The following is a 20,702-nucleotide window of genomic DNA, read 5'->3' as shown; positions in this document are numbered from 1 at the left end:
TTTCAAATGGATTAAACATTTGCATGCACAAAATTAACTCATGGGTGACTGGAATAATGTAAGGATATTTATAAAAGCATGATACATAGGATCTTTCTAGCATAAAACAAGAAAAAAATCAAGATTTAATAATATAAATTTAAATATGGTATATGAAAAACAATGCCTCTTGTATACATTTAAAAGGCAAATAACTGGAAAAATATTTATACCCTACAGCAGATAAAACGTGTAATACTTATTATAAAGGGCTGTTCCAAATCAAGGATGAAGATGGACATGAATAGAAAGTTCATTTAAAAAGAGACAGCCTGGCTGGGCGTGGCTCAGCAGTTGAGCATCAACCGAGGATCCAGGAGATTCCCGGGCACACGCCCAGGTTGCGGGCTCGATCCCCAGTCGGGGGCGTGCAGGAGGCAGCGGACCAATGACTCTCTCATCATTGATGTTTCTCTCTCTCTCTCTCTCTCCCTCTCCCTTCCTCTCTCTGAAATCAATAAAGATATATTTAATAATAATAATAAAAATATTTTTTTAAAAAAAGAAGCACAAATGACCATAAATATATTTTAAAAGTATTCGACCTCACTAGAAATCAAAGACCTACAAATTCAAACAACCCTGAAAAGCATTTTGGCCACCAGAACGATGGGCCTCAGTACTTGTATGAAGACGAAGAAACAGATGCTGTGCACTCTTGGGAGGAGAGAACGTCGCTGCAGTGCTTTCTCCTGTAAACAGTGTGGAAATATGTCAGTACTCTCCTGCACCCCGTGATCCTGGGCCTGGGAGATTAGCTCAGAGAAAAACCAGATAACTATACAAAGATGTACATACAAGAATATTCATTGCAGTGTTGTTTATAACAGGGAATATTTCTCAAAAAAGTTCGCTCCCCAAAAGCTGAATTAACAATGGGTTAAAAAAACCAAGCATGATATTTCATATAATGAACTAAAGGGCAGCCAGTAAAAATGATAAAACAGAAGTGTATTTCTTAATGTGGAAATAGTTATGATATACATATTTTTAAGTGAGAAGGAAGTGACAAAGTGTGAGCAGTATGATTCCTTTTATGTTCAAATACATGTACATGTTATATCAAGATGTTAGCAACCGTTAGCTCCTAGCAGAGGAGTTTTAAGTGGTAGGGTTTTTTCCCTATAACACAATATTTTCTAATATTTCTTCCATGCTTTTTATGATGTGTGGGATAAAAATATCTGGAAAAAATAGAATGCCTCAATATTATTTTTGCATCTATTGATGAGTATAACTGTCTGTGTGTGTGTTTATAAGCCAGTCAGCAAAACAAAACCATCTGCTTGTGATTTTCTGGTGTGACCCCACTCCTCAGTCCCAGGAAAAGCCAAAAGGAAAACACAGGATGTGACACTGATAAATACAGAGACGATCAGAAGCTGCTTCTCCACATCTTGCCATTGGCATCTTCCCCAGAAGCACACATGAGACTCCCCAGGGATGGACCGGGGACCCAGATGCTGGGAAATTCTCCAGGGCTTAGGAGGTGGCCATGGTGGCTCAGCAGGGGAGAGGTGAGCATGCATAGTGCTCTCCAGCCAATAACAACATGTTTTCCTGCAGCTTAAGTACCCATCTGCTTCTACAGGCTCCTTCTAGGTCAACCTTTTCCAATCTGTAAACCAGAGAGACTCTGGTGCTTTGGTTGGTTGAGCCAAGCTCTGAAAACAGACTTGCCCTGCCCTCTCCATTCCAGGATTCCTGGGCTCTGCTGGCAAAGCAAAGGATGGAATCTTCTCTACCCCAGAGGTTCGTGGTTCCTTTTGAGAAACTGATGAAGAATTGGGGGCCTCTCCTTAGCAGATACGCATTCCCAGAAGCCCATAAGGAGTGGCTTAGAAGGAGCCCAGGTAAGAGTGGGTCCCCTAGTCCAGAAACAACTCTTCCCACTCATAGTTCAGTGGCCACCAAGGAAGGCTCCTTTGAACCTGCCCTTGTCGTCCCCACCTGCTTTCGCTGGGCCATTTCCCCCCCCCCCCCCACCTGCAGCATCTCTACCTTCACTAACAATCAACCGGAACCTAGAGTGTCACCAGTAGTTCCCACCATCACCACTTTGTCTTTCCATTTTTCAAAACCCAGTCACTTCTCCATCTCTCAACAAAAATAAAAGTGGTAGCTGAGTGCGATTGCTACAGGGGACGCGTGTGATCCTTCCTTCCCCTTCTCCCGCCAACACAAACCCTTCAGGTGTCAGTGTAACAGTCCATGTCTCACGTTTCAAAGACACAGCTCCGGAGCACAGCACCGCCAGTCTCAGCAAGTCTAAGGACAAATGCTGATTTCGGAAAAGCCTCGTTTAACAACAAACAGCAGATTGTTTTTAAAAAGACCATCTCAGCAGTGCCCGCTTACGTTTTGCAGAGTCTCCTCGGCTTTTTTAACAGCAGCAATCTCAGGGATTTTGGAAAATTTGAAAACCCAGTTCCTGGGTCACTTGCCTGTAAACCCTGGTGTGCAGACACACGTGCCATTGAGGCCCTCGCTGTCGCAGGTGCCTCCGTTCAGACAGCTGACGTTAGCGCAGGGGTCCTTGTAGGATTCACAGTGAATTCCTGCGGATAGAGACATGAAAGGGGTGGCTCAGTAAGGAATCTCCAGCTCCAGTGGCCTTGAAAGCCAAGGGTTTCAACTTCCTAGGATGTGCAGAGGCAGGTTCCTGGTGTGTGTGTGCATGTGTGTGAGCGAGCACATGCCCAGACTTCACTTTAGATTACTGTAAAGACACACTTTATGAGAAAATAACAAGTGCAATCCCTGTTCACAGATACTGAAATGAGCCCCAGCTCTTTGGAGAGAGAGGGGGCCCCTTGGTACTCAGACGTCAAAGAGCTAATCAGTTCCCCACGTACTAAAGCTAACGCGTTGTGCACATACTACATCCCAGACCCCGCACTGTGCTTTACATCTGATCTGATCCTCAGGACAATGCTATGAGACAAGTACCCTCATTCTGCCATTTCCAGGAGAGGGAACAGGAACGAATGGGGCCTTGGGACTGGCAGGGAAAGGAGCTGGAACCTGGAACCACAGGCAGCCTGCATCCAAGTCTGGAGAGCGCAGACTGGCCACAGAAATATACAAAATTATATGTAGCTCAGCACCCATTTAACAAAAGGGAGGCATTTTAAAAATCATAGTGAATACAGTGAGTTTCCCATTATATTTTAAAAGGTCCGTGTGCGTGTATACATGCAAATGCCCAAAGTGGGACGGAGAGGGGAATGAATTACTTTGACTTTCACACTATGTATTTCTATATTGTTGGAATGATTTTGCAATGAGTACATATTTTATCATTTTATAAAAATCTAACAGTGCTGCGCTTTTCCAAAGGCAGGATTTCCGGCGCTGCCTCAGTGAGGGGCCACGGTGGGCGCCTGGGGCAGGTGACCCTCCCACTCCCCCCCATTACACCCTGGACGGGGATCTGTATGACGACAGGCTGGACCGTATTTACTTCCTTTGCGCCACACCCCGTGACTCACCATTTAGTCACTGACACGTCTCGTGCTGGGAATCTTCTCTCATTTACTTTTCAGTGTAAGAAGCGGGCTCAAGGGTGAAGACCGAACAGGGGAGAAATAAAACGAGAACTGCCCGGCGCACACTGCTGGCCAAGCCTTTTGGGCGGCGTCTCGCTCCCTTTCACCCTGAGCCCCTCACGCCCGGCCCTGGGGAGTATTCCCCATGCCTTTCTCCCTGCTTTCCAAAGCCCTGCCTTACTTCTCCCCCTGCGGCCACCACCCCAACCCCGAGGCCTCGCGCTTAGTGGGATGGGGCCCCTCCGAGCCACATCCTAGCTCCCTGCCCGTCTCTGGTGCTTTGTGTGAGCCACAGCCCGGGAGGCTCATGCATGCGAATATACAAGCTCAAAGTAGTTTAAAGATTAAATCATGTATTAGCATAAAACTGGGCATTCCTCTCTTGAGAGAGAGAGATGGAGAGGGGGAGAGGGGGAGAGGGGGAGTGGGTGGGGGAGTGTGTGTGGGGGGGGGCTGCTTTGTCCAGGGGGCTCTATTTCTATCTCCCACTGATTACCAAGCAGCCCAAGCTCCGCTGAAAGATTAAAATGCAAAAGGGCCTCTTCTGCTCCCAAGTGTTTACGAGAAAACAAGGATCCCCATATTTACAAGTCCCCCTGAGGCTGGCCAGTGGGGAACCAGCTGACAACAAAGGCTTTCAGTTATGATGGGAAACGGAGCCAGGACCAAGGTTCAGGGACGCCTGGAGCCTAGAAAACATTCCCATGGGCACAATCTTTACAGGGTCTCTAGTCAGCCAATCTCGCCTGTAGGGTATTGACATAAATAATACATTAACATACCAATTACCACATTTCTCTTGTAAGGCCGACCAGCAAAATCTAGACTAAATATTTAAACATCTTAACCTTAAAAGCCTTCAATAATACAGATTTGATGAAAACATCCAAGATAATATGCAATTCCAATCTTGTGGGGGTTTGGGGGGGGTTGGCAATAATTTTATCCCTTGTTATTTCTCTTTTTCAAAAGATAAGATATTTGGTCACTTGCGACCCATTGAGAGTTTTCTGGCAGCGAGAGCGCGCCAAAGCTCATCTGCGCAGAAATGCGATGAGTGCAAAGCAAGACGGTCTCCCAAGTCCCCAGCGAGTCCCCCGTTACTCACATTTCTCTACCCTAAGCCCTGCTGATCCTGATATAAAAAATCTGTCCTGTTGCTCAGCTTGATGCCTGGAGCTACGAGCGAGCAGTCTTAAGCGGTGAGCCACGCAGTCACGGGTGTCAGTGACGTGCCAGGCGGCCTCTGCTCCGACCCTCCCCGGCCCCTCGCCATTCCCCAGGCCCCAGGCGCTCGCTCTGCGCTGAGTGTGGGGCATCCTACGTCCTGACAAGAGCGCTTTCTTCCTCCCCTTCCCAAGCTGGTCATCACCTGGCACCTTCTGTCAAAGTCCAGCTCATGCACCTTTTTTTCTTAAATTTTATTTTATTGTTGATAGTATTACAGATGTCTCCCATTTCCTCCCTTTGCCCCCCTCCACCCACCCCAGGCCTTCCCCAGGCTGCTGTGTCCACAGGTCATACATATGTGCTTGCATGTTCTTTGGTTAATCTCTTCCCGTCCCGTCCCCCCAACCCCCCCAATGAGACCTGTTCTTCTGGCCCACGCATCCATACCTCTGCACCTATTCTGTTCCTCAGTTTATTTTGTTCTTTAGATTCCACTTATAAGTGAGATCATGTGATAGTTGTCTTTCTCCGACTGGCTCCTTTTGCTTAGCATAATAGCCTCTAGGTCCATCCATGCAAAGGGCAAGAGCCTTCTCAGACCCCTTTCTCTGGAAAACAACCCGACTCCCCGAGACAGAGCTCCATTCGCCGGCCATCGCGCACGGAGAGCGGGCCGAGTTCCTGCCGTTGCGGAGTTTACCGTGTTAAATCGTGACTTATCTGACTCCTGTCTGATCCCCCCACAAATCTCCGAGGTCCTTTAAAGCAGAGGCGTATCTCAATGCATGGGAGAAATTATGGGGATACCACCGGAACCCTGTCCTTTCGGGAGGGGCGACGGTCCGTGTACTTTGGCTGACACACGGGTAGGATTGCCAGAGGAGCGAGAAGTCGTTCCAAATCTGCCTCAGAAACACCCGATTTTGTCAGGGAAAACCAGGTCCACACTTCAAACTGAGTCTGTGGAATGACACACGCATCACCCGTTGGCAAGGGACGCAGCACGCACTATTACGAAACTTATGTTTAGTCTCAAGCAAAAATAAACTGTAATGCAGTCAAAACTAATAAAAATTCATACTTTTCATGTTAAGGAATAGAGAGGCAATGTTTCTGAAACGATCTCTATTCCAAAGGCTCTTTATAGAAGTTAATTTTAGAATTGAACAGAAATTCAAAGAGCGGTGTACCAATTATAAATCTTTGTTGTCATCACGATTTAGTGATGATTAAGATTTTGAAAACAAAAATCATTATTTTATCTCCCGGAACAAAGCTAGCCAGGGAAAGAAAATTGCCTTGAAGTGTTCTTTGTATTTACTATCCTCTTTAGCGCATCATCTTATATTCAAACTTACTTCCTCCATGAAAACCTTTCTATGATGTCTACCCTCCCAGAATGCAACTTCTTCCAAATTATTTCAGACCCTACATTGACGTCTCGGCCTCAGCCTCATTATTCCGTGTTTCAGCCTTGGGCTGCTCTTCTGGTTTAAATAAAAGCCTGACAGGGAAAGCACCTTGCCATCCATTTCTGCATCTATGGCATTACACCAGAGGGGCTAGGTACACAAACCATCCAGAAATCCTTGTTACTGGCTACACAGAGGAAATAATTCTAGCTAACAACAAATAATTCTCATCTTTTCAATTATAAATTCCTGTAGTCTTCAAAAATATACAACAGTGCGGGGAATGTCAGAGGGAAGAGGGGGTGAGGGGAAGTGGAAGAACGTAAAGGGTAGATAAACGGTGATGGAAGGGAACACACAATACAATATACAGATGACGTGTTGTAGAATTATATACCTGAAACCTGTATAATTTTGTTAACTGATGCCACTCCAATAAATTCAATAATAATTAAAATTTAAAAATACACAATTAGATATATGATCAAATCTAGAACCCAGTGATCTCATTTCTGAGACCCTCCTTACCCCCCCAAAAAAAATCTAGAAAGTATGAAAATTATAGGAATAAAAATATTCATTCAAGAATTATTTATAATAGCCTCACATCAGATGCAACAAGGGAATGGATAAATACACCACAATGAGACTACTGTATAACAACTTAAAATAGAATTAGTAAGATTTTTTAGCAATACATCAATCAAGCATAATACAATGTTAAGTGTGAACAGAAGAATAATAAATTGTAAGTATACTCAATTATAACTGTAAAAACGTGGATACTGGGAAAGGTTGAAACTATACAGATGACTACTTATATTCTGTTGTGAAGCAATAAGCTATTTTGACATTTCTCTAAATTTTTTTATCATTGTTATTTTCACAACTAACAAATGAAGTCTTTTTTTCTTTTTAACTCTCCTTACCAAAAATTCCAAATGGTTATATTTGGTTTGTTCTACTAGAAATAAAAATAAACACAAAAATGGGGAGGTCACTTGACTTCATGACACTATGAGGTTCGGAGTCGGTCAAGAACTAGCTGTGAGCTGGTTTTGAAGGAAACGTCAGCATTTCGGTATCTCCGAAAGGAGGTTACTCTGACTCCCTCCACGCATTTCATTTCCAACAATTTCACGATCCGCAGTGGAAACTTACTGGGAAAACGTTCGAGTCAGTGTCCTCTAATTAGTATGTCAAGCAGCAATTTCCATTCAAGTCAAGATAGCTACTTAGCATTTGCTTTGAAAGCTGCCGAGAATTAAAAACCAAAACCTATGTAGTCACTGCCTTTCACTAAATTATGATTTAGTGTAAGTGAGAAGCAAGTCTGAAGCCAGAGAGAACTGACTACAGAGCTGACCGCAGCTGTCATAGCAGATACAGAGGAGATGCTGGGAGAGTTCAAGGAGGGTAGACTCACATGGGCTTGGGGATCAAGGTTTCAGACACTGGATGCAGTCAGAGGACTGAGTGGGAGCAAAGAGAAGGCGAGAGAGGGATCCAGAAGAAAACCCTGGGGCCCAACTGCACTCCCGGTGTCCGGAGGCCCAGGATGCAGTGGGGCTGGGAGGGAAGAGTCCAGGGGGCAGGAGTGGAGCTGTGGAAGGTAAAGCAGGGACCCAGGTGATCACTGGGGCAAAGGGGCAGGAACTCAGTCGGAGTTAGAGGCTGGAGAAAAAGCTTTGTGGATTTCACTGAAAAGTCTCCAGCTAAGTCACAGCTAAACCCATTTTAGAAGAATGGGGTGGACAAGCTCCAAACTGAGGGGTAAGAAAAGATAAAAATTAAGGAAATAGAGGTGGCTGTCTACACCAACTCTAAGGAAGCTTGGCTGAAAAGAGAGAGACAAAAGGGGGAATTACTGTATTTAGAGGACACAGTCAAGTTGTGTGTTTTTAAGTTCATATGGAATTTATTTAGAAGTGTGAGAACATTTATTTTTTCTGTTTAGCAGCCCAATTTTTCTAGCACCATTTATTTATTTTTTAAATTCCCATTCATAGCAAGTCCTCTAAGAATCATACATTTTTACACGTCTATTATTACCGACAAGGGTTTCTGGCCCATTCCTCAGTTTGGGTCCGCTGTCCAACCCTGCACCTGTAACGTGGGAATGGAATCAAAACTGCAGCATTTGAGTGGGTTTTAACATCTGGCAGAAGTTCCCCCTCATTGCCTTCCTTCCTATTATATCCATTCCTTTTAGGGAGCTTTTATATTCATTTATTTAATTGTTTAACAGTAAACAGTAAAACTCACCACTTAACAAATACAAATGTAAAATAAGAAGTTAAAGTCCCAGGCCTCCCCCACAACACACCACCCATCAGATCCGAGTTCCAACTCCAGAGGGAAGCACTAGTCAGGAACTGAAGCCCACCCATCGGGTAGTGTCCTAAGTTTACACACACATCTTAAATGTAAACATATTTATCAGGAGAAAGGGTCCCCAAAGGGAGAGAGTGCACATTCTTCACGGAGAGAATGGCACAGGGTCTTGTGACCTCTCTTCCCCTCACCCCTCTTCTCTCACCCGGGAAGCACGATTGAGCCCTTCCGCTTCTCTCTTAATCCCTTGTACACCGCGACCACCGCCACCGCCGCCACTTCCCCATCTCTCTTAGTTTACAAGGTCTATTTATTGCTATTTTGCCCTCTGCCTCATGGGGTAACACAACACATTCCCAGCATATACACCCTCTCCATAGGCCGAGGGGTCCCTTGGGCTCAGCTGGTCACCGAGTCCTCAGCTCTGCTCAGAACCCTGTCCCCTAACCCTGCTGTATGCAAAGGCTCCCAGCACCTGCACCCTTTTCTTGAGAACCCAGCTCCTCAGATGTGTTTGACATCCCCTCCAGGGTCACCTACCTCCTTGAGGCAAACCCAGCACAGTCGGTAATTGATGGGAGAAGGTCACAGAAAGGTAGAAGGGGTGGAATTTAGAACATACGTGACAGATTAACCTTGAGCAGCACATGACCATCTAGTGGACGTGGGTAGGTTTCAGTGGTTGTGATTGCAGGGAAATTTGTCGGGCAGGGGCTCCCAATGGGTGGTGCATGGGCCAGCACATCAACATAACGTGAGAACCTACCGGAAACTCAAATTCTTGGGCCCCACCCCAGGTACACTGAGTCAGAGACTCTAGGGGTGAGGCCCAGCCATGTGTTTTTAACTAGCCCACCAGCAGACTGATGGAAGCTTAAGTCTGAGAACCACTACCACAGAATGTGGAAAACTAGGTAAATTTGAAAATGTTTACAAATGATAACCTCTCTTGTATGCCATGAAGATGGAATGAAAACAGTTATATTCTAAGGGTAAGTGATTTAATACAGAGCTTGGGGGAAGTGGGAATATTTGGAAATAACACTGAGAAAAAAGAGAGGAGGAAGTGAAACAGTCTAGGGAGGGTCCCAGCCTACGACTTTGTAGACTAGTGAGTCACCACAGGCAACTATACTGATTCCTTCTCGGTCATGATGACATGAGCAACGCCTCAAAGACGGCAAAGCTGGAGGGGAGCAGATTCAGAATATACCCAAATGATGACTGTCATTTATGAAGATGAAATTTGCTTCATAAAATTCTACCATAAACTAAAGAATTCTGGAATTTAAAATATTTGAAGTGCACCCACCACTACTAATTTTGTCATCAAGGAATCTCAAGATCGCGGGAAGCTTCCCCGTCCTTGCTTTATCCAGGCAAGATAAAGGCTGGGCAGTTTAAGAGACTGACTCAGGCTCCGCAGGAAGCCAGTGGCGCGATTGGCATGGCCTTCTTAGGGCTCCTGATTCACTGCCCCTTTAGTCTTCTTCCCAGAACTGAGCGGACTCCCTTTTTCCCAGGGCTCAGACGCCATGTGGGTGAACCCAGCACATCAGCCCTTGTGGATGGAAGTCGGCAGAGTTTGGCTCTAAATGGGCATCACAGGCCACAGCAGCAGCAGATCTGCCAAACACAAGGCAAAGACTTGGCCCAGCTTCGGCCCTTCCATCCGGGGGCTGGATCAAGTTCATCTCTGTGCCTACAAACCCTTGGGGCTCACCAAAAATAAGGGTGGGTCCGTCCACAGGGAATCAACAGCGGCCGCTACGCGAAGTCGCCAGGCAGACGGATGGTATCAATCGAGCAAGCAGCGCGGGGAGCAAAGGCCAAGTGAAGCGGTTATAAATAGAGCCCACAGGGGCGCTGCAAAGATCTGAAGGCGGCCCTGAAGTTGCGGCTCCGAGAAATGTGGGCAGCCGCTGGCAAACAGGCTTCCGAGGGTGGCCGGCTCCAGTGAAGCCACACCACCCCTGCCTGTGGCCCGAGCGCACGGGGAGGCGGAGGCAAGGGCGCCGGGGGCCACGCTGCCAGCCCCTCGTGAGGGTGCAGGGCTGACGCTCAGGACTTCGAGCAGGGCCTACACCTTCTAAACACTCTTTCCAGAGTGACTTTGACCGGCATCGGCCCAAATGAGCCAACGTTTCCCTCCCAACTGAATCACTTAACGAGAATCCACTCAGAGGCCGATGCGTGCGAGTCCACCTGCCTCCTCCGCCAAAAAGCACAGCACCCCAACTCTGCCCAGCAAGCGCTGGGCACCGTTCCGCGGCCGTGTCCTCCGACCTGGCCTGCCGGTCCGTCCCCCAGCATTCCTTAATTCAGCCGGGAACAGGCGAGGATGTGAGAAGAAGGGACAGGAGAGGATTTTCCAGTTTATCAAGAGGAAGCCTGAGACCTGTAAATTGGCCTCCTCGGCCCCATAAATCATCCCAACACTAGTATTTCATTTTTATTTGAAACTATTTTGAGCTCCAGTTAGAGAGAGGTTCACCCATTTAAGCTGAGAAATCTGCGATGTCGCACACAGCCACTCCCGAAGGAGGTCCAGGGCCTCACCTTTGTACTCGGCCAGGCACACGCACTCATAGCCGTCAACCAGGTCCCTGCAGGTGGCGGCGTTCAGGCACGGGGCGGACAGGCACTCGTTGTACTCCTCCTCGCAGTACAGGCCGTGGTACCCTGAGGGACAGAGAGAGAGGGCCGCCGTCAACCGTGTCCCATCTCCACCCACGCCGGACCAGCCTGCAAGGGAGGCAGCTGGGGATTCACCAAAAAGTGTGGCGCGGGCAGGTGGGACCTGGGAGCTGGGTCTCCTGGGGTATAACTGGAATGCAGATTTCCAGGAAGGCTATGAAGAGTCTGTTCTTAGCACCCTCTTTCAGGAGCCCAGGAATAAAAAGTTATCCATTTACCCACCAGGTGGTCTCCTTATTGCGTGTTCAGGGGGACTGGTGGCCTGGACACGCGGGCTCCTGTGTGCTGTGGCCACAGGACAGAGTGGCAGGACTTCCAGCTCCTCTCAAGGATGGGGACCTTTCCTGAATCAATTCAAAAAACACATCTAATGAAAGAATTTGACTAAAGTAGAAAAGGGTCAATGAATTTGCTTTGCTTTCCAAGTCAGGAAAAAGAACCCAGCCCAGCCCAGCCCCTGCGGCTCAGTTGGTTGAGTACCTGCCCAGGCACCGCGAGGTCGCCCATGTGATTCCCATTCAGGGCACTTGCCTGGGTTGCAGGCTTGGTCCCTAGAAGGGAGTGTCAAGAGGCAGCCGCTGATAGATGTTTCTCTCTCCCTCTCCTTTCCTCTCTCTCTCTAAAGTCAATAAAAAAATATTTAAAAATAAAAAGAACTCAGCTAAGCAGGCTTACCTGAAATTCCTGAGGAAGAGTGGGCTGTCATTTTTGTTTTGTTTATTTAAAGTTATGATTACCTGCATTATAGTATTTTAATTTTGCTCAAATTTTTTAATTATTAAAAATATAATCATAGCAATGAGAAAAAAGAAAGAAACCTAACAATTTCTGAATTCAAGATGGTTCCTACCCTCCTAGTCGCAAAAACAGGTGTTTATTCTAAAGGACAAGAAGACAACATTCTTTGAGGTTCACTTATGAGTGTTATGCTGTTTTTAACTTTCAAAAACATGTATTACTGCCAATTTGTGATGAAACTGGACCATTTTTGTCTGGCCCTGTCCAAACAATGAGAAACATGTGAGCGCTCTCAAAAATCACCCTGCCTGTGTTGGTTCTGAATTCAGATAAGCAGGAAAAATAAACCCTTGCTCAAGTGGGAACTAGAACCTCTTGCTTTTTCCAGCTTTCCGACCCCTAGCCAATCCTCAAACTCAGAAAGTCCCCTCAGGACCTGCTAAAGTGTTGAACTGTTTTGTTTCTTGTGCCCATCCCAGAAGTAGGTCAAGCTCAGACTGGCATTTATTAACTGAGCACTTTTCGAGCATTTGCCGTTTCAGTTGCTTTTTGAAGTGCTTTCCAAATTTAGGTGGTGATAATGACTGCTTGGAGGAGACCTTGACCTACCTAAGACAAACAGAGCACGGTTCTCAATTCTTCTACCTCACCCTTTTTGTCATTTTAGGGAAATATTTCTTATTACGCTCCATCAGGTTGTTTTCTTCATCTAGATCAGAGCTAGTGAACTAACAGCAACTCTGATCCCCAGAAAACTTTGGCAGTGTGGCGATACATTTTTTAAAACATGTTTTTGTTGATTTTGAGAAAGAGAGGAAGGGAGAGGAATAGAGAGATAGAAACATTGATGAGAAAGAAAACATCATCATTGATTTGCCACCTCCTGCACGCCCCCTACTGGGGATCGAGCCCTCAACCCAGGCATGCGCCCTGACCTGGAACTGAACCAGTGACCTCTTGGATCCTAGGTCGATGCTCAACCACTGAGTCACACCAGCTGGGCTGGATACATTCTTGATCACTACAACCGGATGCTACTGGCATCTAGTGTAAGGACCCTGCGAAACATCCACCAATGCACAGGACAGCCCCCCACAACAAAGCCATCCGGCTAACATGTTAATAGAGCCATATGGGGGAGTCCTGTTCTAGACTAGGGCTCAACAAACTACGGCCTACTGGCCGAATCCACCCCGGCCTATTTTTGTATATACATTTTATTGGGACACCACCATGCCCATTCACTTATATGTTGTCTATGGCTGCTTTCAAACAATGGCAGAGTGAGTCGTTGCAACGGAGATGATATGGCTCGCAAAGCCCAAAACCTTCCCTGTCTGGCCCCTTACAGAACAAGTTGGCTGACGCCGGATCTAGATTCAACAGGAAACCTTTCTTTTTACAACATTTTTGCATATTAACCCCTTATCAAATGTATGGTTTGCAAACATTTTCTCCCATCCACTAGGCTGCCTTTTTGTTCTGTTAACGGCTTCCTTCGCTGCGTGGAAGCTTTTTAGTGTGATCCAGTCCCACTTGTCTATTTTTGCTTCTGTTGCCTGTGCTTTTGGTGACATAGCCAAGAAATCATTGCCAAGATCAATGTCATGAAGCTTTTCCCCTATGTTTTCTTCTAAGGAGTTTTATAGTTTCAAGTCTCTCACATTTAAGTTTTTAACCCATTCTGAGTTGATTTTTGTAAATGGTGTAAGATAATACAAATGGCCAATAGGTATACAAAAAGATGCTCAACATCCCTAATCATCAGGGAAATGCAAGTCAAAACCACAATGAGATGTTTCCTCGTGTCTGTTAGAATGGCCATTACGAATACATACGTGGGGCGGGGTGCGTAAACAAGTGTTGGCAAGGATGTGGGGAAATTGGAACCCTTGTGCTGTGTTGGTGAGAATGTAAAATAGTGTAGCTGCTTTGGAAAACAGTATGGAGAGTCCTCAAAAAATTAAAAATAGAACTACCATATTATCTACAATCTCACTTCTAGGTATTTACCCCAAAGGGTTGAAAACAGAATCTCAAAGACATATCTGTATTCCCATGTTCACTGTCACATCAGTCACAATAGCCAAGAAGTGGGAACCACCTAAATGTCCATCAACAGATACAAAAATAAAAGGGTGTATGTATACACTGGAGTATCATTCAGTCTTTAAAAAGAAGGAAATCTTGCCATATGCCGTAACATGGATGAACCCTGAAGCCATATGCCAAGTGAAATAAGCCAGTCACAGAAGGACAAATACTTCTCATTCTAAAGCAATTGACCTCATAGCAGCAGAGAAAAATGTGGCTGCCAGGGGCTGGGGAGAGAGGGAAACTGGAAGTGGATGCTCGATGGGTATAGTTTCATTTATGCAAAATGAAAACATCCTAGAGCTCTGTGGGATGACAACATGTATACAATTAACAATACTGTGCGGCAAACTTAAAATGCGTCAACAGGGTAGCGTTCCTGTTATAGGATTTTAGTACGTGTGTCCTGCTAGATTTTATTATGTGTGTCTTCTGGCCTCTTCTCCATGTGGAGACACAGCCACAAACAGCATCTTTTCCCTTGTATTTGCTCTGCTAGCAGATCTTTGAAAAATCATCTGGGAAGGAGCACATAAACCCTATAAACATTTTGGCCTCTGAACTGAGGTGGTATTTACAGAGGCAAAAGTCAAAAGAAAATTTCATGAAATTATAAGTGTTTTTGTTTTTGAAAAACAGTATCATCTTTTTCTACTAGCAACATGCAGAGCAAATGAGGAAGTTATTTTACAGAGAAAATGAAGCTGGTGATGTTTTCCTGCCTTTGAGGGGGGAAAAAAAAAGATAAAGGTTTCAGATTCTAAAAGTGTTTCTTCAGAGACGGTAACATTTAAATGTCTTTATGGAAATGTCAAGGCACCCTTTACACTTGGTGCCAAAGGATCTAAATTGGAATAAAAAGGCCATCCTTCCAGAAGAGAAGGATTCTGCAAAAATGAGGCTGCCACCCCTGCTGGTAATTAATTTGGACAAACAAATTAGCTCAGGGCAATATGCCCAGGGTGTAGAAAAATTAACCTAGTCCAAAGAATTTTTTAAAAATAAAATAAACAGAGTGGCCCCTCCCAGGGCACTGACGACCTTCATCACCACCACCCTGGTCTTCTCCTGAACAGTCAGCTCCAGTCACTTCCTGGGAATCTGTAACACACAGCAGCCGACTGGACGTGGGAGGGAGAAAGCGCGGTCCAGCTGCGGCCACGCTTAGGCTGTGAGTGAAAGATGCTGCCACTTCCACGAATAGGTACGGACGAAGGAATGACAGGTTTTCGAGGAAGTTGACCAACTGGCCATGTTTAACTGGGGGCCCCTTAGGGAGGTCCAGGTGCAGTTGGGAAAAAAATGGACTTCAGCAGCATAGAAACAGCATTTGGGAGTTAGTTACCTAGAAGTAGTAAAGTTTTCATCAAAGAAGAACATGGAGAGGAAAGAAGGTCAGATCTCCATGGACAGGCAGGTGGAGAAACAAGAAGCCAGATCAGATCAGGACACTGGGCAAGGATGGAGCAAAGGGAAGGAAAGACCAAGGAGGGCAAAGCCGTGGAAGCCAGGAGAGGAAAGGAAACCAGGAGGCCTGGCTAACAGTGTCAAAGATTCTGGAGAATCACAAGTGGATGACAAGACTGGGACGTCACTGGAGACCTTTAAAACCATGGCTCTCAATGGTGGCTGTACTGCCTTTTTGAGGGCGCTTTGGAGATTGGGGGGGGGGAGTGATTATTATAATGATTGAAGGGTTCTACTTGAATTTAGTTGGTATGGGACAGAAATATTAAACATTATGCAATGTCAGGATTCCCCTGCACAGCAGATAATGCCCTGGCCTCCTCACAGCTGTGGACAGTCCCACTGGACAGCCACGCAGGTGAAACCCTGTGGATCGACTTCTGGGTCTAAACCTACTGCTTCACATGGACAGCACGGTCTTTAAGATACACCGAGTTTTCCTAGAATATAACTACTGGGTACATCAAGAGAAAGCTGTACCAAGACTTGTTCCCCACTATGGAAAATCTCTTCACAAGAGCAACAGAGGAATTTCAGTCACAAAAGCAAGCACACCTGTATCAGTAAACTAAACAAAAAATCACATTCAGGTAATTTTCTGACAATATCACCCAAAATTGCTTCCTCCACCAGTTAATCACCACCATACTCAACCCATTTCCATCATCGCGCTTATAACTGAAATCATATTTCTAACTTAGTCCTTTAATTATTTCTCTTCTTCCACTAGAATATAAGCTTGACGGCACAGGCCATATCGCAGTGTTCACAGCTGTACCCACAGTATCTGGCACAGAAAAGGTGTTCAAATAATAGTGGTTGAATCCACACCCAAAATGTCATTGATTAAATGAACACACGTCTAAGAGGTGCCTATGATGTGCCTGGAGCTTCCAGGTACCATGAATACAAAACTAAATGGCAGAGTTTTCACCTGCAAGGACTTCAGAGTCTGGTAGCAAGTTAGTGGCATCTGCTTGTATCAGGCGCTTTGTGTGTGTTACTTGTTTAGTCCCCATGACAACTGAAAATGATGGCCATGACTAGTCCCAATTTATACATGAGGCATTAAGAGTCAGAGAGGTAAAGAAACTTGCTCAAGGCCACACAGTTGATCCTGTGTGTCCTTCCTACTTTCCCAGGTTGTACCCAAAATGTATTCCCTGGTATATTAGTTTGCTAGGACCGCCACAACAAAATAGTACAGGCTGGTGGCTTACACAACAGAAATGTGCTTTCTCACAGTTCTGGAGGCTGGAAGTCTGAGATGGAGGTGTCAGCAGGCTGGGTTTCTCCTGAGGCCCCTCTCCTTGGCTAGCAGATGGCCACTTTCTTGCTGTCCTTCCGTGGCCCTTCTCTGTGGGCACAGCTCCCTGATGTTTCAGATGGTTATACAACACCAGTCACACTGGATTAGAGCTCCATCCCTACGACCTCGCTGAGTCTTAGTTACCTCTATATTTGGAGAAGGCTCTGTCTCCAAATATAGTCATATTGGGGGCTACGGTATCAACACAGGGATTTGGGGAAGACACAATCCAGCACATGACACTCAGAAGCAGGCGTTTTCAACGGCGGCACCACCAACATTTTAGTCTGGGTCTCGTCATGGCGGGGCGCTGTCCTGGGTATTGCGGATGGACAGCAGCATCCCCGCCTCTACCCGCTGGATTCCAGTAGCACCATCACCCCCCAGCTGTGATCGCCAATGTCGCCAGATGTTGCCATATGTCCGCTAAAGGACAAACCCCCCCTTTGAAGAACCACCGTCCTAGGCCCTTATTACAACATGAGCGCGCCTTGCGGAGGTTCGAGCATGTGCAGGTTTGTGAACAGTGGGAGCGCAGTCACTGAGAAAAAAGAGTTCGGGGCAGAACCGAGGGGTCCATCTGTGATTGTGGGTTTCATGTGACACCAGCTGCGGTTGGCTGTCTCCAGCCCTGCTACCCACAGGGGAACACACTCAGCTCCACTGGCAGGAACACCCCAGAAGGGTGGGATAAAGAGAGGAGAGGGGTAAGAGCCCCCCGCTCCTGGTGATTTTTGAGCTACAGGGAGCCCTGCTGAATGTTCTGCCACTAGGCTGGGAAACCTCCGTGTCCGGGGAAGACTGAGGTCCAACATGATTGAGGGGGAACGGTTCCTTTAAGGCTGTGTTGCAACCCAAAGGATGTTTCCTCTCACTTCAGGTCAAATAGATAAAGTGTAAAAACCCAAGACTCCCCGATTCAAGCCTAGGCCAGCTCCCAGAAATCAAGTCTTCCAAACACCTCACCCATAGCAGTTAAAGATGTGGGCAAAGGAAAGCAGTGCTATTACAATGTGACTGTCTGTGAGCTTTCACGCTCTGGCCAAACTCGCTGATCGCCATAGAGCCCTTCAGCTCTGCCGTGTCCCGGGCAGCACATTCATTTTACTGAACAGAGAGCTTTGCTGCAGAGGAAACTGTGTATGAGAGAGAGAGAGTGTGTGTGTGTGTGTGTGCGCGCGCAACTCATTCCCTCTCTTTGCTAGTGTGTTCACAATAGGGATCTTTTTAAGAACACGGAGGAAAGTAGCTAGCATGCCTGCTCACACCTATCAAGCCTCAGAGGCTCTGCTCTAAACAGACCTGCAGTGTTGAGATCTTACAGGGTTCTGTGGAGTAAGTACTCTCCTGTTACACACACACACACACCCACACACGAGAAACCACCTGTGAACACGGGGAGGCTGTGTGAGTGAACACGGAGCATTAGCTGCTGTGTGGGGGACAGTGACAGCTGGCATAGCTTCTTCGGCTCCCTAACTTCTTACCCTTTCATTATGAGGGGCACTGTGGCCAGAGAGGAAGTTGACATGGAATGACCCAAATCGGTCAATATTTCCATTGTTGTGGTTCTCAAACATTAAAAGGACAGTAAAATAGAGACTAAAATGAAGTTTTGGGTTCTGCAGCCTCCTGGTGTTCATGTTACTGAGCCACCCCCCCCACCCCACCCCCCGGGCTGCTGAAGGGATGGGAAATGGAGAGCCGAGTCCAAGCCCTACCCCGAGGGTTCCCGAGGTGCCTGTAGCCTCCATCGCGGCAAGACAGCGGCCTCTACTAGCCGGGCCGGAGGCTGGCGAGCCCCTCCATCAAGCCATTCTTCAATTCAGCAAAGAGCTGTTAATCACCCACGATGTGCCGGGCACTGTGCTGACCAACGGGGCCCTGAGGCTATGTGAGAACAGACCCAATACCTCTACTGGGGCCATTTAAAGAAAGACCCAAACGATCATCCAAGTAAACGCATTTGCCTCCAGAACAAGGTCACAAACGATTCATATGAAAAAACCCATCTCTTCCTACCATTTGTTAGCCTTGTTTTATGAATGTCCTTTTTTTCATGATGCTTTTGGCCACTAGAGGGTGGATTCTGCCTATGATCTACACCAGCTAAAATAAAGGGGGGGAATGTTAAGTTTAACAAACTATATATGTGCTTAAATATAAAGATTCATTTTACAAAAGGGGACTACACAGCACCAGGGATGCAGATACATAAAGAAGAAATGTCATTTTCTTCACTAATAAAACTTAACGTTCGTATCTTTGTTTACGGCTCACAAACAAATTCACCTCTAAACACATCACAGCTGCAGTTAAAATTTTCCATTGTAAAGTGGCCCATTTTTCTTCCTACCTCTATAAAAATTACTGTCAAAAATGTAAATGCTTGCAACACCATGACTAAAGCTCCCAGATTAAAGATTAAGTATAATGACCAGATAATATTTTACAACTTGATTTTAAAGATGGTGCTGTGTGTGTTTACTAGAAACAATAAGTAAAATGCTTTAATGAAATGATCCCTAAACTCAATTGATTAGTATGTTTATATGTACACGGGAAACTGCGTGGTTTCCAGTGGGGGTAAGAAAGAGGAGGAGCTTTGGAAGAGAGATGTGCGTTGAAGCCCTAACGTTCCAGGGGTTTCCAGTATGAAGCACAGCATGAGCAACACGGAGCCAGCACAGGCAACAGACGGGTGTCGGGGCAAAATCAAAATGTAAGATTCTATCACAGCACTTGGAGAGAAAACAAAAGTTTTAAAATATATCATTCCTTTAATTTATTTCACAAACCGCTTGTTAAATTTTATTTTAATTGACCCTTACCCAGTTAACACAATATATTCTTTTGAGGTGTTCATCCCACTAGACCGGTGGGTCTCACAGGGTGGTCCTCAGACCAGCGGCACCAGCAGCACCAGGGAACTTGTTAGAAATGCAAGTTCCCAGGCCTCGCCCAAGATCTACCGAATCAGAAACTACAGGCGGGGCCTGGAGCTCTGAGATTCAATAACCCGCTCCCTGATTCTGAATCACGCTTAACTCTGAGCTATAGGCTTGCAAAGAAGGCAACAGTTCCCACACCGTCTGATTCTCAAAAATGCAGGGAAGTGGTAGGAGTTAGCTATGGCAAGTGCTAGATACGGCACAGTAATGTTTTTGGGCCTTTCGTTTGCTTTTTTAAGAGAGGGAGGAAGTGAGAGAGACACACTGATTTGTTACTCCACTTATTTATGCATTCATTCGCTGATTCTGTATGTGCCCTGACCAGGGATTGAACTCACAACCTTGGTGTATCAGGACGATGCTCTAACCAACTGAGCCACCCAGCCAGGACTGGCACAGCAATGTATTTTTTTAGCCATGGCTTCCACTCGGCGTATCAATAAACCTACGGTAACGCCTGCAGTCAGAATACGTACCAGTCACAGGCATATAAGTAAACCAACAGTGAGGCTTACAGACAATGACCTACCAGCCACAGGCACATGGACCAAGTGAAACTACACTCCTCTTGGGTGAGATTTGCTTAAGGGAAAAAAGCAATGCAAAGAAATCTCAAAATGACAGCAAATGCCAAATCTGAAAAGGAAGGCCAAGATGAGGATAGGTCGGGGTGCGGAACTGACATTTATAATCCTCACCACATGACTGCGAATCTTATGTACCTGCTCAGAATGGGGAGAAATGATCTTAAATTCAGATTAGTGAGTCTTTTTCACTTCTCTGATCCAGCTTCCTTGACCCACAGGGACAGCGTTCAGCTGAAAGGAAGACCATCAGAAAGTGGCAGACAGAATTCACAGAAACGGAGCAGAGTGGTGGTGACCAGGGCTGGCAGTGGGGGAAACAGGGAAATGTTGGTCAAAGAGTACAAACTTCCAGTTTC

At 46.1% G+C, this 20,702-nt stretch overlaps 1 protein-coding gene across 1 annotated transcript in view; it reads right to left on the bottom strand.

Annotated features, from left to right (window-relative positions):
- DNER (delta/notch like EGF repeat containing) overlaps positions 1 to 20,702 on the bottom strand; it is a 184,785-nt gene that overhangs the window by 20,165 nt on the left and 143,918 nt on the right. The window contains exons 9-10 of the mRNA XM_081142149.1: positions 11,063 to 11,185; positions 2,484 to 2,597 (exon numbers count right to left, since the gene is read on the bottom strand). Of these exons, the coding sequence (XP_080998275.1) occupies positions 2,484 to 2,597; positions 11,063 to 11,185 (237 nt within the window). The remainder of the gene's footprint in view (positions 1 to 2,483; positions 2,598 to 11,062; positions 11,186 to 20,702) is intronic.

Source organism: Miniopterus schreibersii (assembly GCF_964146895.1).
Source record: "Miniopterus schreibersii genome assembly, chromosome: 7".
Classification (NCBI taxonomy): domain Eukaryota; kingdom Metazoa; phylum Chordata; class Mammalia; order Chiroptera; family Miniopteridae; genus Miniopterus; species Miniopterus schreibersii.
This window is presented reverse-complemented; position numbering and strand designations above follow the sequence as displayed.